Source organism: Pseudonaja textilis, chromosome 5 (genome assembly GCF_049901715.1).
Source record: "Pseudonaja textilis isolate UNSWEBS1 chromosome 5, rPseTex1.2, whole genome shotgun sequence".
In the NCBI taxonomy this organism is placed as follows: domain Eukaryota; kingdom Metazoa; phylum Chordata; class Lepidosauria; order Squamata; family Elapidae; genus Pseudonaja; species Pseudonaja textilis.
In genome coordinates this window covers 20887948-20914979 of record NC_141994.1, presented here as the reverse complement: position 1 = coordinate 20914979, position 27032 = coordinate 20887948, and the positions used below count along the sequence as shown (strand labels likewise).

The window sequence follows — 27032 nt, the reverse complement described above, 5'->3', positions numbered from 1 at the left end:
ATCGACCTCGGAAGGATGGAAGGTTGAGTCAACCTTGAGCCGGTGAGAATCAAATTCCTGGCAGTGGGCAGAGTCAGCCTGCAATACTGCATTCTAACCACTGCGCCACCAGGAAGAAGAATGAGAAAGGAAGGAAGGAAGGAAGGAAGGAAGGAAGGAAGGAAGGAAGGAAGGAAGGAAGGAAGATAGATAGATAACATTTAGACTTTTGGACTGCTTCACACTGCTCCACAGCCCTCTCTAAGTGGTTTATAGAATCACCCTATTTCTCCCCAACAATCTGGGTCCTCATTTTACCGACCTCGGAGGGATGGAAGGCTGAGTCAACCCTGAGCCAGACAGGATCGAACTCTAGGTGGTGGGCAGAGTTTGCCTGCAATACTGCATTCTAACCATTGTGCCACCAGGCCCACCCGTACTGCATGCTGATGTTTCCAGTCTTGTGGCACAGAAAAAAGTGAGAGGGAGAGAGCAGCTGAAATACTTACGGGACGCCTATTTCAAAGATATTATTCTGAATCAGCTGTTTCCCCAACATGATGATGCTGAGCTGGATGCAAAGTTCCATCAAGCATCCCCCAGGGGCACACTGCAATGGACAAGAAACACACAGGGAGACATGAGAATCAGGCACAACAATCTCCTGGCAGTGTATATGCAACACCTAAGTCTAACTAAAAGCATCACAATTCCAAACTAACCAAAAGGTGCTTTTTCAAGAGGCAGCTGGGCTTTCTGTTTTTTTTTTTCTTTGAAGGCATTTTGCTTCTCATCCGAGAAGCTCCTTCAGTTCTGACTGGTTGGTGGGGAATGGAAGGATTTATACTCCTTGCAGACAGCTAGTCATTTGCGTTCTTTTGGGAGAGTTGTTGAGGCCACCTGGAGGTTTATTTGTATTTCCTGAGTGGTGCAAATGGGTGTGGAGCTTTCTTGGAACTGCTGAAAGGACTGTGTCATGCCCCTGTTGGAGTCTGACTCCGAGGGAAAGGAGAAACAGCCGACAGGGACTGGGAGTGTGGCTCTTGATGTTGTGGAGGAAACTGGGGAAGGGCACAGGCCGGATGGGCGTTCAGAAGAAGACCCAGGCCCATCCCCTCTTCATCCTAGGGCACGCAGGGAGGAGAGGATAAGGGAGAAACAGGAGTGGCGTGGTCTCCGGGGGAGGAAGGGGCCCTGATCCCCTTCATGGGCTGCAGTTTTGAGGGTTGTTTAAAAGGACAAACTGCACATGGCCCAGTGCTGGAAGCAAAGTGTGAAATAATTCTAGTTTTTCAGTTCTTATCTGAGTTTTGGCATCCTTCCCAGTGAGTGTATTTTGATATCTGTGGACGTCTTCAAGCCCTTATCCTGCCTTGTCTCATTAATCGCTTCAGTGTGGTTTGTGTTGTTTTTTCTATTTATAATTTATATGTATTTTGAGTTTGAATGGAATTTCTTCCTTTTCACAACTGTTTGTGGAGGAGTTTTTTCTCCAGTCAATGATAATTGGAGCTCTGAAGCCAAGTTAAAGGGACTTCACCTGTTTTTGTGACTTTGTTGCTTTTGTATCCCACCCTGGCTCATCACACGACTGTGTTGTAGACTGGAGATGGAAGATGTCATATCCCTCCCCCTTTGTGGAGAGAGGGCTCCAATTTTGACATAGATTGGCCTCTTTGACCCCTCTTTCAAACCCGTGGTCCTCTCTTTCCAAAATGTGGACTTTGCTGTCTTCAAAAGAGTGGCCCTTTGTCTTTTAAATGCAGGTGGACATCTGAATCTTGTCCTGGTGGGTTTGTTCTCCTGTGTTGTGCCATGCGTTTTGTTTCCCCAAATGTACAGCTCTGCATGTGGCTCACTGCATTGCACTGCACATACCACATTGCTCAGTGTGTGTCTGGGTGTGGACACCAAAACCCCAGTCAGAGCTGAAGAAGCTTCTTGGATGAGAAGTGAAATGTCTTCAAAGAAAAACAAGAAAGTCCCGTTGCCTCTTGGAAAAAAAGCACTTTTGCGTTTGATATAGATGACCTCTTTGACCCCTCTTTCAAACCAGTGGTCCTCTCTGTCCAAAATGTGGTCCTTGTTGTCTTCAACAGAGTGGCCTTTGTCTTTTAAATTCAGATGGACGGCTGAATCTAATCCTGATGGTTTTGTTCTCCTGTGTTGTGCCATGTTGTGGCTATGTGGTACCTAGCCTGGTGCTTTAACCACTACCACCAAGTGCCTCTCATAATCTCCATAATTATGCTTAATAGGGTTGGGGAGAACAGATCAGATACGATTCAAGTCATGCATAATGCTGGGTATTTTTAATGTTTCTGTAGCGTTTTTATTGCTGAAATCGTTCTAGAGAAGCCAGAAATGACTGGAAAGACTAGAAAAGAAGAAGGAAAAAAAAAAAAGACCAATTTTGGGGGGTTTGAGTCAATTGTCAATCAATTTCAGCAAGTATTTTAATTTAATTTAATTTTAATTCCGATGATGTTTCTGACATTACGCTGGTAACATAATGCTAACCACAAGGTTTGGAAATTATAACCTCAGGGATCGCAGCAGAGCCATGAAAGTTCAGATAGATTTTAACAGAAAAAATGCTCAGTGTAGAAGATTAGTCCTTGACGTATGACCACAACTGAGCCCAACATTTATGTTGCTAAACAGGACAGTTCCTAAGTGAGTATTGCCTTATTTTACGACCTTTCCTGCCACAGTTGTGAAGTGAATCACTGAAGATGTTAAGTTACTAACAGGGCTGTTAAGGGTATCCGGCTTTCCCCATTGACTTGGCTCATCAGAAGGCCGCAAAAGGGGATCACATTAACCCCGGGACGCTGCAAAGGTCATAAATATGAGTCAATTGCCAAAGCATCTGAATTTTGATCAAGTGAAGATAGCGGGGGTACTGCATGTGAAAAATGGTTTTAAACAGTGGTGGGATTCAATTTTTTTTACTACCGGTTCTGTGAGCGCGGCTTGATGGACATGGCATGGCTTGGTGGGCCTGGCGGGGGAAGGATACTGCCAAATCTCCATTCCCTCCCCACCCCACTAACCTGCTTTCCCGCTCCGTTCTCCTCTGCAGGGCAACCAAAAAAGACCCAGCCAATCAGCTGGGACTCAATGGGAGGTGGAGAATAAGTGGGGTTGGTGGGGCCAGTCAGAGGTGGGATTTGCCGGTTCTCCGAAGTACTCAAAATTTCCACTGCTGGTTCTCCAGAACTGGTCAGAACTGGATGAATAACCAGCTCTGGTTTTGAGTCACTTTGTTCAGTGCCGTTGCAAACTTCGAATGGCCACTAAATGAACAGCTGTAAGTCAAAGACTACCTGTATGAGCAATTACCTCTTCCATTCGGTAACCAGCAAACATGTAGACATACTGCCCAGGGCGTCCCACAAACCTGAGGACAGACAGATATACGAGAGAAATCAGTAACAGAAAAATATACCCGTGATTATATACTTCTATAAAAGAAAAGTGGTTTTTTAAAAAACATAAACACAAGGTATAAATCCTTCCATTCCCCACCATCCAGTCAGAGCTGAAGAAGCTTCTTGGATGAGAAGCGAAACGTCTTCAAAGAAAAAACCCAGAAAGTCCAGTCACCTCCTGAAAAAGCACTTTTGACACAACTATAACCTGGATGACTGAGAATCTCTTCGGACTTTTAGCCATACAATTTGGGATGAACACCCTTGGAATGGTGTGGGAGTAGGAATGGATTTCCAGAGGGGAAAAAATTGCAGACTACAGGAACCAGGAGCCCCACTCAGGTGACCCTGAGGACACAGAGAAACCTCCAAGTGGCCTCAACAACCCTCTAAAAGGATGCAAATGACCAGCTGTCTGCAAGGAATAATAAATCCTTCCTTTCCCCACTATCCTGCCAGAGCTGAAGAAGCTTCTTGGATGAGAAGTGAAATGTCTTCAAAGAAAAAAAAAACCAGAAAGTCCAGTTGCCTCCTGAAAAAAAGAACCTGTGGGACAACCATGACCAGGATAACTGAGAATCTCCATAGACATGTTTTTTAAAAACAGTGGGGCCAAGTCTTTCTGTTTATCCCAGCAGCTATTTCCATTAGGGGAGGCAGCCTGCTGCAAACCCTCAATTTTTTGCAAGCAAGCAAACTTCGTGGGGAAACAGGGCCATCTGCAGGTAGAAAACCCTGGGGAAAATTTTTTTGGGAACGGTGATGTAAGTTTCTAGGCTTTTTTTTACAGGTACATCCATCACTTCCCAGGATCCCCTGCAGCCTCCTGTCTGGTTTTTCTGACCGTGATTCTGCCGAAATCCTGTTGCTCCTTTAATGGGCAAGTTGAAGAGGATGATTTTAACAGGTTTTCCAAAGAAGGAAAACCTAAAATGGTTTGGAAGCCTGATTTAAGCACAGCGTTTCCGGCAAGGAAAGGAAACTCCTCATCCTCCAAAGCAGATGTCCACCCTGGAAAATATCTTCATTAACGACAGATGAAGGAATAGAAGGGGAACTTACCAAATTTGCAGATGATACTAAGCTGGCAGGAATAGCTAACACCCAAGAAGATAGGCTCAAGATCCAGATGGATCTTGACAGACTAGAACACTGGGCCCTATCTAACAAAATGAAATTCAATGTAGAGAAAAGTAAAGTCCTACACTTAGGCAAGAAAAACCAAAAGTACACATATAGACTGGGTGAAACCAGGCTCAATAGCAGTAACTGTGAGAGGGATCTTGGAGACTTAGTGGACGACCAGCTAAATAGGAGCCAGCAGTGTGCAGCAACAGCCAAAAAAGCTAATGCAATCCTAAGTTGCATTAACAGAAGGATACAGTCAAGATCAATGGAAGTACTAATACCACTCTATAAAGCCTTAGTAAGACCACACCTAGAGTACTGCATCCAGTTTTGGTCACCGCATTATAAAAAAGATGTTGAGACTCTAGAAAAAGTCAGAGAAGAACAACCAGGGTGATTAGGGGACTGGAGACTAAAACATATGAAGAACGGTTGCTGGAACTGGGCTTGGCTAGTCTAGTAAAGAGAAGGACCAGGGGAGACAGGATAGCAGTCTTCCAATATTTGAGGGGCTGCCACAGAGAGGAGGGGGTCAAGCTATTTTCCAAAGCCCCCAAAGGCCAGACAAGGAGTAATGGATGGAAACTGAACAAGGAGAGATTCAACCTGGAAATAAGGAGAAACTTTCTGACAGTGAGAAAAATTAACCAATGGAACAGAAGTTGCCCTCGGAAGTTGTGGGAGCGCCATCACTTGAGACCTTCAAGAAGAGACTGGACTGGTATTTGTCAGAAATGGCGTAGGGTCTCCCGCTTGGGCAGAGGGTTGGACTAGATGTTCTACAAGCTCCCTTCCAACTCTGATTATCTGTTATCTGAAAACTAAAGCCCAGGTGTAGCTCTGCAGCTCAGACTTTCAATGGGGTAGCCCATAAAAAAAATAAAAAAAAAATAAAGGAGAATTTGTGGATGGCCACGTGCCCACTTGGTGACATTTTCAGACCTCCCAAGATATCTGGCATGGAAAACAAAGGCAGTCCGCTTTCTGCTCGGCACGAAAACCCCATGCACATTTCATGTCCTTAGGAAGACGATGCCAGGAATTCGGTGGATGGAAAGAGAAAGGTTTCTCTGATTCTCCCGGCGGGCTAGGATGGATCCAAGAAACACCCCCCAACACACACACACACTAAACAGCACATGCCTGGGGGTGAACTGCAGTTCCTCCAAGTGTGTGATTCTTCCCTTTTTTTCTTCCCCAGCCTCCTCTCCCCCCCCCACCGGACACTTTGGGAAAGAAAGATCAGGATACGCAAAGATCTGTTTGATGGACAGTGTTAAAACTTTTGCAATTGGTTTTTTCAACCCCCCTTGGGTCCAGTTGGGTCCGATTCACAGACCATCTCTGCAAGTTTTTTGGCAAGGTTTTTCCCGAAGGGGTTTGCCATTGCCACTTTCCTAGGGCTGAGAGAAGGGGACTGGCCCAAGGCCTTACTCAGTGGCCCCCAACCTTTTGGGCACCAGGGACTGGTTCCTTGGAGAGAGATTTTTCCACTGACCGGAAGCGGGTGTGGTTTCGTGTGCCGCCTGCATCCCACGGATGCAGAGGTGGCATTCAGCCCCCCGTTCAGTGGCCTGTTGAAACTCAAAGGTGCTTTTTTAGGAGGCAACTGGACTTTCCTTTTGTTTTTCTGTTGAAGACCTTTCACTTCTCATCCAAGAAGCTTCTTCAGCTATGGCAGGATGGTGGGGAATGGAAGGATTTATATTCCCTGCAGATAGATGGTCATTTGCATACTTTTAGCGGGTTGTTGAGGCCACTTGGAGGTTTATCTGTGTCCTCAGGGTCTCACCTGAGTGGTGTAAATGGTTCCTGTAGTCTGCAATGTTTTTCCCCTCTGGAAATCCATTCCTACTCCCATACCATTCCAAGCGTGTTCATCCCAAATTGTATAGCTAAAAGTCTGTAGAGATTCTCAGTCACTCAGTTTCATGGTTGTGTCAAAGGTGCTTTTTTCAGATGGTAACTGGACTTCCTAGTTTGTTTGTTTTTTGAAGAAATTTTGCTTCTCATCCAAGAAGCTTCTTCAGCTCTGGCATAATAGTGGGGAATAGAAGGATTTATATTCTTTTATGTATTTATATATATTATATATATTAAACACTGCTCAAAAAAAATAAAGGGAACACAAAAATAAAACTTCCTAGATCTGAATGAATGAAATATTCTCATTAAATACTTTGTTCATTACATAGTTGAATGTGCTGACAACAAAATCACACAAAAATTATCAATGGAAATCAAATTTAGCAACTCATGGAGGTCTGGATTTGGAGTGACACTCAAAATTAAAGTGGAAAAAAACACTATAGGCTGATCCAACTTTGATGTAATGTCCTTAAAACAAGTCAAAATGAGGCTCAGTAGTGTGTGTGGCCTCCACGTGCCTATATGACTTCCCTACAACACCTGGGCATGCTCCTGATGAGGTGGCAGATGGTCTCCTGAGGGATCTCCTCCCACACCTGGACTAAAGCATCCCCCAACTCCTGGACAGTCTGTGGTGCAACGTGGTGTTGGTGGATGGAGCGAGACATGATGTCCCAGATGTGCTCAACTGGATTCAGGTCTGGGGAATGGGCGGGCCAGCCCATAGCATCAATGCCTTCGTCTTGCAGGAACTGCTGACACACTCCAGCCACATGAAGTCTAGCATTGTCATGCATTAGGAGGAACCCAGGGCCAACTGCATCAGCATATGGTCTCAGAAGGAGTCTGACGATCTCATCTCGGTATCTAATGGCAGTCAGGCTACCTCTGGTGAGCACATGGAGGGCTCTATGGCCCCCTAAAGAAATGCCACTCCACACCATTACTGACCCACTGCCAAACCGGTCATGCAGGAGGATGTTGCAGGCAGCAGAACGTTCTCCATGGCATCTCCAGACCCTGTCATGTCTATCACATGTGCTCAGTGTGAACCTACTTTCATCTGTGAAAAGCACAGGACACCAGTGGCGAATTTTCTAATCTTGGTGTTCTCTGGCAAATGCCAAACGTCCTGCACAGTGTTGGGCTATAAGCACAACTCCCACCTGTGGATGTCAAGTCCTCATACCACTCTCATGGAGTCTGTTTCTGACCATTTGAGCAGCCACATACACATTTGTGGCCCGCTGGAGGACATTTTGCAGGGCTCTGGCAGTGCTCCTCCTGTCCCTCCTTTCACAAAGGCGGAGGTAGCGGTCCTGATGCTGGGTTGTTGCCCTCCTACGGCCTCCTCCACGTCTCCTGATGTACTAGCCTGTCTCCTGGTAGTGCCTCCATGCTCTGGACACTACGCTAACAGATACAGCAAACCTTCTTGCCACAGCTCTCATTGATGTGCCATCCTGGATGAGCTGCACTACCTGAGCCACTTGTGTGGGTTGTAGACTCCGTCTCATGCTCCCACTAGAGTGAAAACACCACCAGCATTCAAAAGTGACCAAACCATCAGCCAGAAAGCATAGGAACTGAGAAGTGGTCTGTGGTCACCACCTGCAGAACCACTCCTTTATTGGGGATGTCTTGCTAACTGCCTATGCTTTCCACTTGTTGTCTATTCCATTTGCACAACAGCATGTGAAATTGATTGTCAATCAGTGTTGCTACCTAAGTGGACAGTTTGATTTCACAGAAGTGTGATTGACTTGGAGTTACATTGTGTTGTTTAAGTGTTCCCTTTATTTTTTTGAGCAGTGTATATATATATTTATATTCCTTTATATTCCTATATTCCTTTCTTTATATATTTATATTCCTTTATATTCCTATATTCCTTCCTCTTAGAGGGAAGGATGCAAATGGCCAGCTGTCTGCAAGGAATATAAATCCTTCCATTCCCAGCTATTCTGTCAGAGCTGAAGAAGCTTCTTGGATGAGAAGCAAAACATCTTCAAAAGAAAAAACCAGAAAGTCCAGCTGCCTCTTGAAAAACACTTTGGGACAACCATGACCTGTCCTGGATGACTGAGAATCTCCACAGACTTTTGGCCTGGTGAAAGTTACAATGGCACAGGAAAAAAAAGGTGATGTATGACTGGTTTTTCACACTTAGAATTGTGACAACTCCCTACAGTCATGGGATAAAAAAAATCAGGTGCCTGTAATTATGACAGCTGCCTGTCAGGTCATCACTCTTTATAACTTTCTCAGCTGGCTCCTGACAAGCAACATCAATGGCGGAATCCAGATTCTTTTAATATCCACACGCATCACTTAACAACTGCAGTGATTTGCTTAACAGCTGTGGGGAAAAAGGTCTTAAAATTGAGCAAAGCTCACTTAACAACTGTCTTTGCTTAGCAGTGGAAATTTTGGGCTCATTTGTGGTCGTAAGCCTAGGACTATAAATGCAGTTAAAATCTACAACCCCATGAGTAGGGGTGGGATTCAAATTTCTTAACAACCGGTTCTGTGGGCATGGCCTAATTTGTGGGTTGGCTTGGTAGTCATGTGACTGGCTGGGCGTGGCTTGTATGTAGATATTATAAATATTGATGTAAATATTGATTTTTTTTATAAAAGAAAGAGCAGCTTTTACCCAAAACCAGGCAAAGCAGGCAGGCAGATTGAGTTGCTCCCAGAATCACAGATTTACTCAGAGATCTACCATTCTGCAATCTATTGCCTGAGTCTGTCATATATATAATTTGCTTACAAGCAAATTCACAAAATTAACTCACAACATACCATGTATGTAAATAATGAACTTTTTATAAAAAAAAAGAGCAACTTTTACCCAAAATCAGGCAAAGCAGACAGACAGAGTGAATTGCTCACAGAATCACAGATTCACTCAGAGACCTACCATTCTGCAATTTGCTACCTGAGTCTGCACTGAAAAATAGAGCTTCAGTCCTAAGGAAGGCTCAGCTCTAGTTTTAGATTAGCTAGAAAGCAAGAAATCCAATGATTTAAATCTAAATCTCCCGGTACAGCAAAACAGCTGATGGTCGGGGAAAATAAAGGAAAAATAGCAGGCAAGTTGAATGGTGCTCATGCCAGGTAAGGAGTGAGTGGGCGGGGTGGGGCAGGGTGGGGCAGGGTGGGGCGGGGCCAGCCAGTGGAGCAATTTGCCGGTTCTCTGAACTGCGCAGAATCATAACAACTGGTTCTATAGAACCGGACTGACCAGGTAGAATCCCACCTCTGCCCATGAGCATCACATAGTAAAACTATCACAACAATAACAAGCCGAACTGGGGCCATGTATTAAAACCAAATGCTATTAAATCTGATCCGACTTACCTTCCCTTAAAAAATGCCACGTAAAAAATGGGCGCGTAGGAATTTACGAATTTCAGCAGGAAAGCCTTCAGAATTAACCTCTCCTCAAATGTTTTTTCTGTTTTGGGAACCTCTGCCATGAAGAAAACATGAAGGAAAGAAAACTTGTTAAGCGTTACTCATGCCAGTGATACAAACAAAGCAATGATAGTTTTGCAGTTTCCAGGAAAATACAGAATCTGGATTTCGAAAAGTCATACTCTGATTTAGTCAAGCTATATACTGTCATTTAAAGAATCCTAATTTCATTTTATTCTGGAAAAGAAAAGATTTTGCAGGGAATGAAGGTGTCTCGATACCAGGCTCCAACAAGACATGGCATGTTCTTTTACAAGCTATACAAGATTAATTGCTGGCTTCACACTTAGTTTGCACAAACTAAACACTTATTTTTTTATTTTATTTTATTATTTTATTTTGTTTTTATTTTATTTTATTTGTTTTTTATTTTACTATTTCCCAGCTTTATTACTGTATAAGTCAAGGTGACAAACATAAAGAATGAAAAAAGGGCTGTGAAAATATCTACAGACCCCTCACATCCTGGACATAAACTATTGGAACTCCTTCCCTCAAAACGACGTTATAGAGAACTGCACACCAGAACAACTACACAGAAGGACATTTTTTTCCCAAACGCCATCACTCTGCTAAACGAATAATTCCCTCAACACTGTACAACTATTTACAAACCCTGGAATACTTTTACTATTAATCTTCTCATCACTCCTTATCACCCATCCCCTTCCACTTGTGACTGTATGGCTGTAACTTTGTTGCTTGTAACCTTACGATTTATATTGATTATTTCCTAATATGATTTGATTGCTTATTGTACCCTATGACTATTATTAAGTGTTGTACATTATGATTTTTGACTCTTGACAAATGAATTCTTTATGTATACTGAGAGTATTTACACCAAGACAAATTCCTTGTGTGTCCAATCACACTTGGCCAAAAAAGAATTCTAGTCTTGTCTATTCCATTCTATTCCATTCTATTCTCCTTCTTATTTTCCCCCAATAACAACCATGTGGGTTGAGTTGGGCTGTGAGAGAGTGACTGCCCCAAAGTCATCTAGATCAGGGGTCCCCAACCACCGGGCCCCGGACTGGTACCGGTCCGTGGATCATTTTCTACCGGGCCGCTGGTTTACTGGGCACCGCCATCTTGTTTCGACGAGAAAGTGCTTCTGGGTGAGCTTTTCTGGTTGGAAAGAGGCGTTTGGGTCCTGAAGGAATCCTCACGCCTTAGTTTCATCGAAGGGGGGGGGCGGCTTCGAATGAAGAGCCGTCCCGATGGCGGAGGGGATTAAGAAAGCACAAAAAAGGTACAAAGGAGGAGTTGAAGGTGGCGAGGAGAAGCAGGGGACGGCTGGCTGGCCGGTTACTTGGCTCGCCTTGCCTTGTCATGCGTGCTGATGCCGGTACCGGGCCGCGGATCATTTTGTGATGCCGGTACCGGGCCGTGGCACAAAAAAGGTTGGGGGTCACTGATCTAGATGGCTTGCAGGCCTAAGGCAGGACTTGAACTCACAGTCTCCTGATTTCTAGCCTAGCACCTTAACCACTAGACCAAACGGGCACACATGATTCTGTATGTATGACATTGGAAAACCCAGAAAATCCTCAGGACCTCTGTGGCCCTAGGACTAAGTGGTGGTACCTAAATTCATCTTATGTGAGTTGTGTCTGTTTCTCTGCTGCTCCCCCCCTGCCCCCAATTTCAGACAGGGATGCTTCTGTTTCCAAGTCAAACATCTTTCCTAGTTCTTCAGCTCCATGACAACCTTCAACAAAGACATAATTGCTCCTTCTCAGTTGAGGGCCCTGCTCCACATATGTTCATGTGATCGTGTTTGTTTTTTGGCCTTACTCTGAAGAAAATATTGGATAATCATTGGTCCAGGATGGCATAACTAAGGACTTCTGTTTAGAGAGGGAGTTGGACTAGAAGACCGCCAAAGTCCCTTCCAGCTCTATGATTCAATGACCCACGTTTCCAGAGTAAGAATTCCTTTCATTCATTAGTGGAAGTAGTATGAGAAGAAACAATGAAGAGAAGAAAAGAAGGAGAATATATGGCAAGAGAGATGCCTGGTGCATTGGGGAATACTCATAAGGGTGAAGTAGCTTATATCAGCCTTCCTCCTCCCTTTCATTTAGTTGGACCAGAGGAGATTGGGAGAAGTCCAACATCTCTCTTCTTCAGCTCCACAACAACCTCCAACAAAGACATGGTTGCTCCTTCTCAGTTGAGGGCCCTGCTCTACCCATGTTCTTGGGGCATGATTCCATGAGTCTAACATTTCATGATTCTATGGTTCTATGGTTCTATGATTCCATGATTCCATGGTTCTATGATTCCATGATTCCATGGTTCTCTGATTCTATGGTTCTATGTTTCCAAGGTTCTATGGTTCTATGATTCCATGATTCTCTGATTCTATGGTTCTATGTTTCCAAGATTCTATGGTTCTATGATTCCATGATTCCATGGTTCTATTGTCCTATAATTCCATGATTCCATGGTTCTATGGTTCTATGACCCAAGTTTTTAGAGTGAGAATTCCATTAGTGGAAGAATGAGAAGGAACAATGAAGAGAGGAAAAGAATGAGAATATATGGCAGAAGGGATGTCTGGTGCATTGAGGAACATTTATAAGGACACCTTGGGGTGAAGCATCTTAGATCAGCCTCTCTCCTCTTTTTTATGGTTGGACCAGAGAAGATTGGGAGAAACTGAAGTGATTCCTTCCTTTTTGTTCTGTCTAAAACTAATCATCAAGATCTAGTCCTATAAGGGGATCTGCATGAGCAGAAGCACATTGTTGCAATCTGCTTCTTGGGAAAACCAAAAGAAAAAAAAAACACTGGCAATTTTATTTTCATGCTTATTAAAGCATGATTGGGAAATGTTCTCATAATTTTCTTCCCAAAGCATTCCAATTATGTACACAAATGATAGGTTTTTAAAGGAATAATTTAACAGACCGTTGCAATAGCCTTTAATTTACGTGTTAGCCACAAATATTTACTAATAAGTTAAACCCCACTCTCGACATTATTTTTTCCAAGAATTTTCATGCTGTGGGTGTCTGAAACAGGGTAGGGAAGGACTGCATCTCCCCTTCAGCTGAAGTAAAATGTAATTATTATTATTTTTTAAAGAGACTGATTTCATTAAAAAAAACACTATGGAGTATAAATTACTCTATTTAAAACTTCCCCTTTACAGAATCCATGGATTAAAATTTACAAAATTATAGAAGCATCTTAATAAAGAAGAATTATTAGTTTTTCTTGTGTGAGGTACAATTAATTCATCTTTAGTGTCAGATGAAGGCCTTCTGTTAATTTACTGACTTGTATTTGCCCATTTTGCTGCTCTCTTTCTCTCTCACAGTCACAAATATCTTCACTAAAGGTACTATTCCCAGCAGTCTGCTGGAAGGTGTTCTGACTGAGCTCCACAAACATGACACACCCTTTGACGTGAACTCAAAAGATTGCTTTAATTAGGAATGCCTGCAGCCCTGGCAAAATGTTTCTCTCACAGGCTAACAAGTCCGTCTGGCTGGAAGACGAATAATTGTTTGCCACACCTATTCATCTCTTTCCCCTGCCTTTTATCCCCAGAGCTAAGGTGGAGCCTCACTAGTAGCAATGGCTTTTCTGTCCCAAGGACCAGCCTATAGATTTCCACTGCTCTCCTCTCCTCTCCTCTGCCTTCTGTGCAGCCATGCATCAGGTACTGGACCCAACTGTTCCTCCTCTTCCTCATCAGCCACCTCCAGACCTGGCTCTTCTGTCCCAAGGACCGGCCCATAGATTTCCATTGCTCTCCTCTCCTCTGCCTTCTGTGCAGCCGTCCATCAGGTACTGGACCCAACTGTTCCCCCTCTTCCACATCAGCCACCTCCAGACCTGGGGGCTGTTGAGTCTCCATCTGAGGGCTGACAGGTGACCCAGGCTTCACCTCTATCTATCTCTCTGCCAACTCCATTCCCTCTTTCCCCTTGGAGCTCCCAGGTTGCCCTGATGCTGACTCTGACTCCCACACCTCTTCCTCTTCCTCTGATTCAGCTGCTGGAGGGGCCAATGGTGGACAGGCCACAACAGTAGGATCCTGATTGATGAGAAGCTATGTGACCACGTGCTGAACAAGGGACATTCCATGGGAACATGACATCCTCAAGATCCCCAGGCAGCAACTTTTCCTTCTTTTCCCACACCTTAGAAAAGAAGTACCTGAACAAACTCAAAATAGATTTCAAGCAAGCAAGGAAAAGACCAAAGCAAAGAGAAGAGGAAGAAAGCACAAAGAGAGAGAAAATTAGCTGGCAAAAATGGAAGGCAGAAGGCGATGCCGCAGCAAAGGCCCGGATGTGAAGGGACAAAAGATGGGTTTTGCCACTGTAGGAGAACGTGTGGCAGAATCTGGGGGCTGTATTGAAAAGAGGAACCAGCCTAGCATCCCTATAAGTGGACCAAGGCCAACTTCCCTTGAATTTTATTGACCCTTATCAAACTCTAAACAGGTGCTAAGGTGAGATGAGATGATTCCTGTGCATGAGTAGCAATTACTGACACTCACTCATGCCCTAGTCATTTCCCATTTTGATTATTGCAATGTGTTCTACAAATACATGGGGCTGCCCTTGAAGAGCATCCGGACACTCCAGTTGGTGCAAAATGCAGCGGGCAGATGGTTTTGTGCAGATCCCGGTGTTCACATGTTTCGTCTCTCCTGCAGGAGCTGCATTGGTTGCCGATTTGCTTCCAGGTGCAATTCAAGGTGCTGGTTGTCCCCTTTAAAGCCCTTCATGGCTTGGGACTGGGTTATCTGAGGGAACATCTCTTGCCGGTCACATCCACCCAACCCACCAGAGAGAAGAGGCAAGGAATGCTGCAGGTCCCATCCCTAAGGGAGATACACCTGGTGGGACCCAGAAGAAGGGCCTTCTCTGTGGTGACTCCCTCTCTCTGGAACATCATGCCCCCAGAGATTAGAATGGCCCCCGCTCTAATACTCTTCCGGAAGGCACTGAAGACCTGGTTCTGCCAGCGGGCCTGGGGAACCCAGAGCGGGATGGAGCCCATCAAATGGCTCATGTGATCTGCTGTCATCGGGGTGGGGGATGGGAGTTGTTCTATTGTACTTTATTAATTTATTGGATTCTTTTTGTTACTTTTTATTGTTTTTTTATTTTTTGTTTTAAATATAGTTTCCATGTGTAAGCCACCTTGAGTCGCCATGGGCGAATAGGTGGCAATATAAATTAAATCAATCAATCAATCAATTTAATTGGACCCTCATGTATGGACCTGGTCTTTCCCCCAGACAGTTACTGGTATACGTCAGGACTGAGGACCACTCAACTTTGGCAACAAGATTGGGGAAGAAGAGTTCAATGGAGGCCACCCTGAACCCTTTTGGTTGCCCAAGCATTTCTATTTTAAAAACTTAGCTGTCCCAAAGGTGTTCTTTTCAAGAGGCAACTGGACTTTCTGGTTTTTCTTTGAAGGCATTTTGCTTCTCATCCAAGAAGCTTCTTCAGCTCAGAAAAGAAGACGCTTCTTGGATGGGAAGCGAAAGGTCTTCAAAGAAAAACCAGAAAGCCTCGTGAAAAAGCACCTTTGGGACAACCATGACCTGGAAGAATGAGAATCTCCATTAGATGCTCAAGAACTTAGTAAGTGCAAATGGGTGCACCAATAAGATCAGGTAAAAAAGAACACCTTGGAAGGAAGACATTTGCTTATGATAAGTTGCTTATGCCCAGAAAAAAAAAAAAAGCATTACCCATTTCGGTCAATTTTTTGGCAACAACTCCGTAAATCTCATCTAGGATTAGAATCACCACGAGGTTTATGATGACTGCTGTCGCTGTCACGGTGACTCTCACGTTGGACTTGGATGACCCATTGGTGCTCATGGAGAGTGCGGCTGCTAAGGTTATCCGGTATGCAATCACACCAAAGACTATGGAAAAAGTCAGTGAAATCTGGAAAAGAAAGGAAATATTAATAGAATGATGTATGTACTATATAGATCAGTGATGGCTAACCTATGACACGTGTGTCACTCGTGACATGCCGAGGCACTTTGACTGACACGCCTGTTGGTGTGGGGAAAACCTGCACATTTAGAGGCTGCCTGTGCTCTGCTCCAATCCCTGCTCTCTGCTTGTTGTGTGGAGGCGTGGTGCCACCGCTGCCGCGAGATCTTTGCAGCAGAGAACCAGTTTTAACCGCCATAAATTGAGGTTTGTCAGTTTCATTACCTCAGGAATGCTACAGGAGGAAAGGAGATCCATGAGGTTCACAGCCCTGTAAGGTGGCCTTCCGATCCCCACATCCTGCACCTGCAGCCCTGAGACCAGGAGACGAGTTTCACAGCCCTGTGTGATCACCCCAGCCCAGTCCGTCATAAACATCGCAGGAGGACTGCACCACAACAACCAGACACAGTGCTCACGATAAGCAGCATCGGGTGGCTGTCCTGTAAGTGCAATTAATACTAAAATCTGCATTTCTGTCTTTGTGGCTCTCCCTTCTTCTCTCCCACTGTAAAACGCTTGGATGTCTAGTCTGCAGCATTCAGCCCCTCTCCAGCTCCTCTCAGCTTTAATTGCCTCCATAGCAGCTCTTGCAGTTCTTGCTTCTCACCATCCTCACAGAGCACCATGCAAACCCTCCAAAAAAAATCTCCAAAACTTTTAGCTTTCTGAACTAATAAATATAATAAAAATATTAAAAATATAACTCTTTCTTTATTAGGGCTGCAAATATTACCAAATTATTGATATTTCTTGAAGTGACACACGACCCGAGGAAGGCTACACTTTTTCCCGATTTTCGACACACCAAGCTGAAACGGTTAGCCATCACTGATATAGATGTTCTTATGGAGCTCAGTGATCATGGCTGAATAATGATGGGGTTAAAGAAAGAGGAAAAACATTATTCCTGGAAGATTCCATGATCAATTCGGCAGCTTCTTATATTCTTCAGCAATAGAAAATGCTCTTGCTTGTGTTAGGGTGCCTTGTAAGTAGACTATAGAAAGGTGCCTCTTTATTAGCTAGCTAATTACAATTGTCTGCTTGCTACCATAATATTCATAGGACACAGACTTTCACTCAAAATCTTCTGCATCTGTAACTTTTCCTTTGTTTTCCATTTGACTAAATCCATTGTCCATCTGTTTTGCTCCAGAAGCAGAGACTCTATTGGTAATATTCCTACTACAGAGCTTATCCATTTTCCTAAACAACAGCAATAGCACTTACTTACATACCATCCCATAGTGCTTTACAGCACTCTCTGGGCAGTTTACAATGTCAGCCTATTGCCCCCGACAATCTGAGTCCTCATTTTACCAACTTCGGAAGGATGGAAGGCTGAGTCAACCTTGAGTCAGTCAGGATTGAACTCCTGGAAGTGGGCAGAGTTAGCCTGTAATACTGTATTCTAATCACTGCACCACCAGGAAGGAGAATGAGAAAGGGAAGGAAAGAAGGAAGGAAGGAAGGAAGGAAGGAAGGCTGGAAGGTCAACTTTGAGCCAATCAGGATTGAACTCCTGGCAGTGGCAGAGTTAGAAATACTGCATTCTAACCACTGCACCACCAGGGAGGAGAATATAAAGGGAATAAAAGAAGAAGGGAGGGAGGGAGGAACGCTGAGCCAATCTTGAACCAATCAGGATCGAACTGCTGGCAGTGAGCAGAGTTAACCTGCAAATACTGCATTCTAACCACAGCTCCTAAACAAACAGGGTTATCCTTCTGAATATGGATATAACAAATATTTGCCCATTGGATAGAGTGAAAACCTGAAACCTAGTTGGGTAGCTATTAAACAAGGATTTTTAAAGGTTGATTAGCAGGGCAAAAATTATTACATTGAGCAACTCCTCCCAAAGGGTTACACCAGATCATATTTATTATGATTACCAATTTATTTCAGACAACCCCCCCTTTTTGATGTTACTAAGTGGCAAATATATAACTCCATATGTGGGCAGAAAGAAGTGGTGGGATGGCCTAGAGGTGGAGACTCTATCAGAAGGCTGTGAGTTCGATCCTAGGTAGAGGCAGATATTTCTCTCTCTGGGCACACTGGGAATATGTCTGCTGAACAAAACTCCACATTGGTGACAGGAAGGGCATTTCCTAGTATGATTTCATTGCTTATTTGTACCCTATAACTATCATCAAGTATTGCACCTTATGATTCTTGACTCTTGATGAATGTATCTTTTCTTTTATGTACACTGAGAGCATTTGCACCAAGACAAATTCCTTGTGTGTCCAATCATACTTGGCCAATAAGGAATTCTATTCTATCCTATTCTAAACACTCTGCTAGCTCCATTCAGTTGCTCAGACTCCACCCCACAAGGGATTATGGGGTGGTTAAATGATGATGATACATGGGCAGAGCGAAGAAGCAACTCGCAAAATAAAAGCAGAAGATCCAGCACCACCCAGCTCCATCCACCATGGAGAAAATGCTCCATGTCTCAGTAAAGAATACAAAGGCACAATCTAACTTTGGCACAACCTGTTTAGATGGACGGAACATCTCACAAATTAACAGCAATAATAACCATAACAAAATTGTGATTCCGCCCCCCCCAAAAAAAGAAACCCCCTCCACAATTAGGATCCCACCCAACTAGCTTAAATGATCTTCTTGCTTTCTACTGCTGAGAGATCCACCCTGGCTGGTTAAGGTTTGTTCAAGAGGCTGTGGCTTTTATCGTGCGCAATCTTGAGGCTACTAATGGCTGTCCAGGTGATTTAAAGGTATTTATTCAAACACCTGAAAGTGAAAAGAACAGATTGTTTCCTTTGGATTAATGGTAATATAATCAATCAGCCAGAAGCCTACCCTCTTAGCCTTGCCATAATATTTGGGCCGAAGCCGAAGCTGAAGGGAACTGTTTATGTTCACACCAGGACATTTTATGTGAGAATATAATTTATGGCCCTTGCTCCTCTATTGGTCAAAAGGTAAAGTCCCATAACTTCAGCAAGTCTCCTGCTTATTCAACGCAGGTGATGGGGCAACACAAGAAAAATAAATCTGGAGCCTTTATTATTTTTTTAAAGCCCTGCTTAAAACGATCCCATATGTGGCTTTCAGGGGGACGTCCATCATTTTTATTCTCAGGAATTGCCAACTCAGGTAAGGTGAAGTGGAACAAAAAGGCACTTCGAAAGAGGCGGTGTGTGCATGCTTGCTTGCCAAGAGGGGAAAAAAAGAGTGACCAAGGGTTGAAACCAGCTTGGAAAAGACAATGGTCTCAGCTTGCAGAGAAAAGCTCTTCTGTTAGACCAGGGGTGTCAAACTCAAGGCTTACAGGCCGAATCCAGCCCATGGGGTGGTTAGATCTGGTCCACGGGCCGCTCTGGAAACAGCAAAGGACTGGCCTGAGGTGCCTCACATAGCTCAGCCAATCTCTGTTTTGGCTGGCAGAGGGTTGCAGGAGACCATCGCAACTGAAAACGGAGCTCACAGTGGCTGCACACAGTCCTCCCGAGCTCTGTTTTGGCTGGCAGAGGGTTGCAGGAGGCTGTTGCAGCTGAAAACAGAGCTCTTGGGGGCTGCATGCAGCCCTCCCGAGATCCATTTTGGCTGGCAGAGGGTTGCAGGAGGCTGTTGCAGCTGAAAACAGAGCTCTTGGGGGCTGCATGCAGCCCTCCCGAGATCCATTTTGGCTGGCAGAGGGTTGCAGGAGGCCGACGCAGCTGAAAACGGAGCTTGGGAGCCCGTTTTCGCTGGCAGAGTGCCCGGGCCCCCACAGGCGTCTCCCAACATGAGTGACATTGAGCTGGCCACACCCACCCCAAAGACAAACACAATCCTGGTGTGGCCCTCAATGAAATCGAGTTTGACATCCCTCTTTTAGACCAGGAGTAAAGCTGAGCCTTTGTGTGGCTGGCCTTGTCTGACCTTTGCCTTTTGATCATACCTATCTATTTTTAATAAGAACTTCTAGAAATCATTTGGGGATGCTTGGAATTCAGTAAAGACCCCCCATTCCTGGGAGGGACATAGAGGAAGACTAAAGGGTGCCATGTTTGCAGGCAGGATGTTAGGGAAGGCAGCTAGGAAAGACTGTGCAGAGTATGAGGCCATGAGAGTGGAAAGGCCTGCTCCATTATCAGTAGTTGGCAGGGTTATTTGCAGCCTCTCCCTGGCTGTATCTCCCCATCCTGTCAGGTATGCTCCACATCCTGTCCACCAGGGAGTGTCCTCTGGTGGATCTAGGAAGAGAGGGCTTTCTTGTTGGTGACCTTGCCCTATGGAACATTATTGCCTCAGAGACTAGACTTGTCCTAACCCCGCTGGTCTTTCATAAGGCCTTGAAGACCTTCTTTTAACAGAATGTTGGAAGGGACCTTGGAGGTCTTCTAGTCCAACCCCTTGCTCTGCAGGAAACCCTGTACCATTTCAGACAAATGATTGTCCAATCTCTTCTTAAAAACTTCCATGGTTGGAGCATCCACAACTTCTGGAGGCAAGTTGTTCCACTGGTTAATTGTTCTCACTGTCAGGAAATTTCTCCTTTGTTCCAGGTTGCTTCTCTACTTGATTTGATTCTATCCATGGCTTCTTTTCCTGCTTTCAGGTGCTTTGGACAGTAGCTTGATTGCCTCTTCTTTGTGGCAATCCCTAAGACAAGGATCTTCAAACTTGGCAAGTTCAAGACTTGTGGACTTCAACTCCCAGAATTCCTGAGTTATCATGACTGGAGGAGGAATTCTGGGAGTTGAAGTCCACATGTCTTAAAGCTGTCAAGATTGAAGGCCCCTGCCCTAAGACAAGGATCTTCAAACTTGGCAAGTGTAAGACTTGTGGACTTCAACTCCCAGAATTCCTGAGCTACCATGATTGGAGGAGGAATTCTGGGAGTTGAAGTCCACAAGTCTTACACTTGCCAAGTTTGAAGGCCCCTGCCCTAAGATATTAGAACACTGCTATTATGTCTTGTTTTCTTACTGAGCCTCGGGCTCCAGGTGAATGGTTGAGCACATATCCCAGTTGTGTTACTTGTTGTGTTGGTTGGTCTTTTATCTTGGCTACCGTACACGGTATTTATTTGCTATAATGTTTCTATCTTGTTTTCAATCACTGTTAGCCACTAAGAGTCCCGTATCTGAGATGGGAGGTCACATAAATAAAACAGTTCAATCAATCCATCTGTCAGTCAACCAATCAGTCAATCAAAAGTCTACATTAGACTTGGCAGGAGAAAAGTCATCTCCAGTGCTTTGAGAAGGTCAATTTTGCACAATTGAGGGGAAGATCCTCCATTCGTTGTTGTCAAACTCTGGACCAGTTTGCCAGTTTGACCACTGCCCACTTTGCAGGAACTCTTGAAGGATGCAACGTATGGTAGAATAGAATAGAATAGAATAGAATGGAATGGATGATTTTCCCATCCCCCCTCTTCTTTGTGGCAGTCCCTCAAATACTGGAATACTGCTATCATGTCCCCACTAGTCCTTATTTTCAATTTTCTAAATTAGACAAACCCAAATCCTGCAACTGTTCTTCATATGTTTTAGTCTCCAGGCCTTAGATCATCTGAGTTGCTCTTCTTTGAACTTTTTCCAAAGTCTCAACAACTTTTTGGTAGTATAGTGACCACAAAAGAAGCAGCAACGGCCCACTATGTACAAGGAAGCCATTGCACAAAATTCATGTCCATTGTGTAATGATCTCACAGTTTTCATGACATGCCTCCTCCCTTCTCCTCACCCACCACCACCACCTCCCCCCAACATTTTTGGGACTGGTTGCCAGGAACCATCTCATCTAAGACACCCAGGAAGCCATTATCACCAGCTGACATGAAGAACTTACCATGGGCATTACTGGCCCATTCCAAATACTTCAATCTATCAGTCACGTTTTATTGATCAAATGTCAAACTCTGCACCAGAGATTAAGTCATACTTTGGATTTGGCTGACAGGGGCTGGAAGGAATGCCAAAGTAATCTATCTCTCTGAGAGGGGTGTTTCAGGCGGAAGATTTATGTGGGAAAAGACAGTTGAAGGAAACTTGAAGGTGTCAGTGCAAGTTTTCTATAAACCTCAAGGAAAAGAAGACAAAGAGAGTTACCATAAACAAGATGGAAGCACAGTTCACTAAGTAGCCAGGTGTGCGGTCTTTCCAGGTGAGTTTTTCCTCTTCCTCCTGGAACAAGATAAAAGGTTGAAAATGGAAGCTGCAAAACTATACTGTGTTAAATAAGCAAAAAGACACTTAGGTAATAATCAATAACATAATAATAAAAAAGCAAAGGCAGGCTTAATAGTACTAGGCATTTTGGGAACAATCCCAAAACTGGAGCACCACTTGAACACCATTGGCATTGACACATTCCCCATCCGTCAATTGCAGAAGGCAGCTTTGCTTGGAACAACTTACATCCTGTGACGATATCTGTAACACCATCAAACATCCATTTCTGTCTATCCCAGGAAGGGACTCAATAGGTCAACAAAGGTGTCAAATCCAATTTGAACATCTGGCTGACTTTGTGATGAATCATAATACTTAAATAATAATTAATCAAGGAACAGCCAAGGATACTCCCAGCAAAAATGACAGGAAAAGCCACTAGTATGTAAAAATAAGAGCAAACCCCACTTCTTTCGAGCACTGATGTTATTAACTAGTTTGGTAATGAAATGTCTGCAAGAAAGTCACCAAGCTCAGAAGTCCCAAGGAGCTCACAGTTCAACCCTGAGCTACAAATAATTTCTTCTATTGGTAATAATTCAGCTTCATTAAACAAGACAGCAATAATTCAGTCCAAAGCAGCATCAATCAAAAGTTATTTTGGGGCATTTCTATCATTACAGGATTCTCCCAAAACTCCATCTGCTATCAATAATCCATAGATTTCAATACAGAAGTCATGCTTTTTGGGTCATGGGTTTCCCATAGAACACTTCAAAATAATAACAATAAAAAAACCAAACAGCAAAGGGTATACCGTCTCTGCCAAGGTCTTTCGTGGAGGGAAGCATTCTCCTTCAGAAAGAAATTGGCGGCAGAATGTGGATATATCACGATACATCAATTCTTCCAATACCTTGCCTCTGCTTAACTGTGTAGCTTAACCATATCCAACATTTGCTGGATAGTAGCTAGCAGGAGAGGAGATTAATGTGCCCCAAAGCATATTAAAAAGAAGGCTGCTTTGATGACATGGTCAAAGTACCCAATACTGCATTTGAAGATTGATGCTTTGATCTACAGTTGGCAGAATAGCAATAGAAGTAGCACTTATATATCACTTCACAGTGCTTTCCAGCCCTAAGTGGTTTACGGAGTCAGCCTATCGCCCCCAATAATCTGGGTCCTCATTTTACCGACCTCAGAAGGACGGGAGGCTGAGTCAACTTTGAGCCAGTCAGAATCGAACTCCTGGCAGTGAACTGGAATAGCCTGCAATACCTCATTCTAACCACTGCACCACTACGGCTCCGTGGGCTCAGAAGAGCCCATGTTATTCAATATACATGCTTCCCTCTACATGCCTTTTATCTCAACATTGCACGCAGACCACCATTATGGCAACGAGACAAACTCAACATCTCTTAAAGCAGCCACGTTTGAGAAAGCATGGATTAAGAGCCTGGGAGCCAGGACATGGAGTTCATATTTATGGATTCCCACATTGTTAAACAAGACGTTATCAGCTCCGGTTAGGAGGAACCAAAATTTCTGAGCAACGTCTTCTAGTGACAATAGCAGTAATTGCCATTCTGGGTTGGACATGATTGGTGACCTTCCCCTCCCCTAGCCTCGCCCCATTTTCAGGCCCTGCTCCCCGCTTCTAACCTGCTCCAGCCCCTGCTCCCCACCTCTAACCTCACCCTATTTTATAATCATTCTCCTAATCATCAAGAGCAACACCTCTACATTAGGCCAAAGCAGAGGTGGTATTCTACCGGTTTGGACTGGTTCTATAGATCCGGTTGTTATGATTCTGCGCAGTTCGAAGAACCAGCAAATCGTGCTTCTCACTGGCCCGACCCCTCTCTGCCTGCCCCTCTCCTCCCCGCCCAGTCAGTCCTTATCATGCATGCACGACATCACGCACATGCCCGACATAGCTGACTGCATTCTCCCATGCCCAGTCACTCCTTGAGGTATTTCTTTTTTTCCTCTTCCCGACAATCAGCTGTTCCCATGATCATCTGTGCCGGGATCCCCCTCACTGTCTTACTGCTTCACCCAGGATGCTTCCTCGAGGCCCAGGAGGCAAAAAGGGACGTGCGGGGGTTGGGGTGGGAGTGCTGCACATCCACCCCATGCTCTGTTTTTTGCCTTCCTGGGCCCTAGGGAAGCCTTCTGGGAGCAAAAACAGCCCCCCCCAAGAGGCTTTCCTGAGGGCCACAGGGCAAAAGAAATGGGGGGGGGGGTTTCCTGCAAAAAAAGAGCCATACCCACCCAGTCACATGACCACACCCATCTAACCACGCCCACAGAACTGGTTGTTAAAAAAATTGAATCCCACCCCTGGGCCAAAGTCATGTTCTTCTCAAAGCTTGCTCAAAAAAGCCAATGGCCTCTGCCTGCCAAAGGGACCACCGCGCTAATCTAGCTTCATCGGTGTCTAATTAAGTGAACAAATAGGGCATCTGGAAACTTTTACATTAATTTTCCTAAAATGTGTGTCCTCCTCATTATTGTTATGAGGAAAATATGTGTTGTTCTTGAAGACTTATTATTTCATAATATTTTGCTCGTCACAGATGAACTCGATCAAATTCTGGAAAACCTGAGAAAGAGCCCGTTATTTGTTTGTCTAAGAAAATGAATGATTTGTTCTACGTTTTGGAAAGGAGGAGATTCAGAATGGCACCGAGCGCTGAAGGCTGGAACTGGATTCGGGATTCCACTCAGTCTCGGAATGCTCTATTCCCCACGGGAGGGGAGGCAGGGAGGATGAAGTTCAAATTACGCTGCCTTGCCCTTGAACAAATTTCCCCTGGACTTGGATTCTTTAATTATTAATTCCGACAACTACAAAGCAGCTTGGGGCCCCAATTTAATTGGGATGGTTTGGAGACATATCATTGCACTGAACCCTGAAGTGGCTTCATTTGACAGGAATTTTTTTTTCAGTCGAGTCCTAACATTTTGGTGCCTTAATTGCAATTGCAATAGCACTTAGACTTATATACCACTTCACAGTGCTTTACAGCCAGTGTAATTGTCTCCAACAATCTAGGTCCTCATTTTACCGACCTCTGAAGGATGGAGGCTGAGTCAACCTTGAGCCGGTCAGGATCGAACTCCAGGTTGTGGGTAGAGTTTGCCTGCAATACTACATTCTAACCACTGTGCCATCATGGCAGAGACAGCAATAGCACTTAGACTTATATACCACTTCAAAGGGCTTTACAGCCTCTCTAAGTGGTTTACAGAGCCAGCCTATTGCCTCCAACAATCTGGGTCCTCATTTTACCCACCTCGGAAGGATGGAAGGCTAAGTCAACCTTGAGCCGGTGAGATTCTAACTTCCAAAGTGTTGGCAGCTGGCAGTCAGCAGAAGTAGCCTGCAGTACTGCATTCTAATGACTGTGCCACCACGGCTGTTAACCTGTTTGTACTCCCACACCATTCAAAGGGAGTTCATCCCAAATTGTATACGTGTGGGAGTAGGAGTGGATTTTCAGAGGAAAAATTGCACTACTCAGGTGACCCTGAGGACACAGATAAACCTCCAAGTGGCCTCAAGGTCTCTCTGAAAAGAATGCAAATGACCAGCTATCTGCAAGGAATATCAATCCCTCCATTCCCCACCATCCAGTCAGAGCTGAAGAAGCTTCTTGGATGATAATGGAACAACTTCAAAGAAAAAACAAGAAAGTTCAGTTGCCTCCTGAAAAAAGCACCTTTAGGACAACCATGACTTGGATGACTGAGAATCTCCACAGACCACACTTGGAATTCTACATCCAGTTTTGGTCGCCATAGAATAGAATAGAATTCTTTATTGGCCAAGTGTTGTTGGACACACAAGGAATTTGTCTTGGTGCAAATGCTGTCAGTATACATAAAATAAAAGATACATTTGTCAAGAGTCAAGAAGCATCAGGTACAACACTTGATGATAGTCATAGGGTACAAGAAGCAATCAAATTATACTAGGAAACAGTCAATATAAATCATTAGGATACAAGCAACAACGTTACAGTCATACAGTCACAAGTGGGAGGGATGAGTGATAAGGAGTGATGAGAAGATTAACAGATTAACATGATGTAAAAAAAGATGTTGAGACTCTCAAAAAAGCACAGAGAAGAGCAACCAAGATGATTAGGAGGGGGCTGGAGACTAAAACATATGAAAAACAATTCCTGGAATTGGGTATGTCTAGTTTCATGAAAAGAAGGACTAGGGGAGACATGATAGCAGTGTTCCAATATCTCAGGGGCTGCCACAAAGAAGAGGGAGTCAAGCTATTCTCCAAAGCACCTGAGGGCAGGATGAGAAGCAATGGATGGAAACTAATCAAGGAGAAAAGCAACCTAGAACTAAGGAGAAATTCCACAATTAACCAGTGGAACAACTTGCCTCCAAAAGTTGTGAATTCTCCAATACTGGAAGTTTTTAAGAAGGGATGGGACAACCATTTGTCTGAAATGGTGTAGGGTTTCCTGCCTTAACTGGGGTTGGACTAGAAGACCTCCAAGGTCCCTTCCAACTCTGTTGTTCTATATTCTATAGTATAAATAGCCTTTGACTGGCCGAGGGGTTTCATGATACTCTCCTTCTTCCTTCAGGGTCCCTGGTCAGAGCAGCAGTTCCCAGGAAGACGGTGAAAAGTTGTTATTTCATGGGAATTGGCCTTTGCATTTCATTCTGGGAAACTAACTCCTGCCACTCTATTTCTTGCCATCAGGACATTCTGTTTTTGGCTTGCTTACTGCTATCAGGAATTCCCAGCAGAGCCGATAGGCAGCCTCAGGCCTGGGAAAGGACTTGTTCTCCTGCTCTACCAGGGACCTCCTTCTCCTCCAGGTGTTCTTTGCTAATGAGAAATTACTAGAGGAATGCAAAAGGGAAAAAAAAAAGCAGACCAGGGGCTGAGCTACTACCTGCCCTTCTGCTACAGAGTTCAAGAGCTCAAGGAGAACTTTCCAGAACTCCAGGAGGGGTTGTTGAATGTTTTG

General features: G+C 44.3%; 1 protein-coding gene across 2 annotated transcripts in view; it reads right to left on the bottom strand.

Annotated features, from left to right (window-relative positions):
* ANO2 (anoctamin 2) overlaps positions 1-27032 on the bottom strand; it is a 170017-nt gene that overhangs the window by 31726 nt on the left and 111259 nt on the right. For both annotated transcript variants that reach the window (XM_087934259.1, XM_026701966.2), the window contains 5 exons: positions 21958-22032; positions 15622-15823; positions 9774-9885; positions 3325-3382; positions 489-589 (listed from right to left, as the gene is read on the bottom strand). In XM_087934259.1, the coding sequence (XP_087790385.1) occupies positions 489-589; positions 3325-3382; positions 9774-9885; positions 15622-15823; positions 21958-22032 (548 nt within the window). The remainder of the gene's footprint in view (positions 1-488; positions 590-3324; positions 3383-9773; positions 9886-15621; positions 15824-21957; positions 22033-27032) is intronic.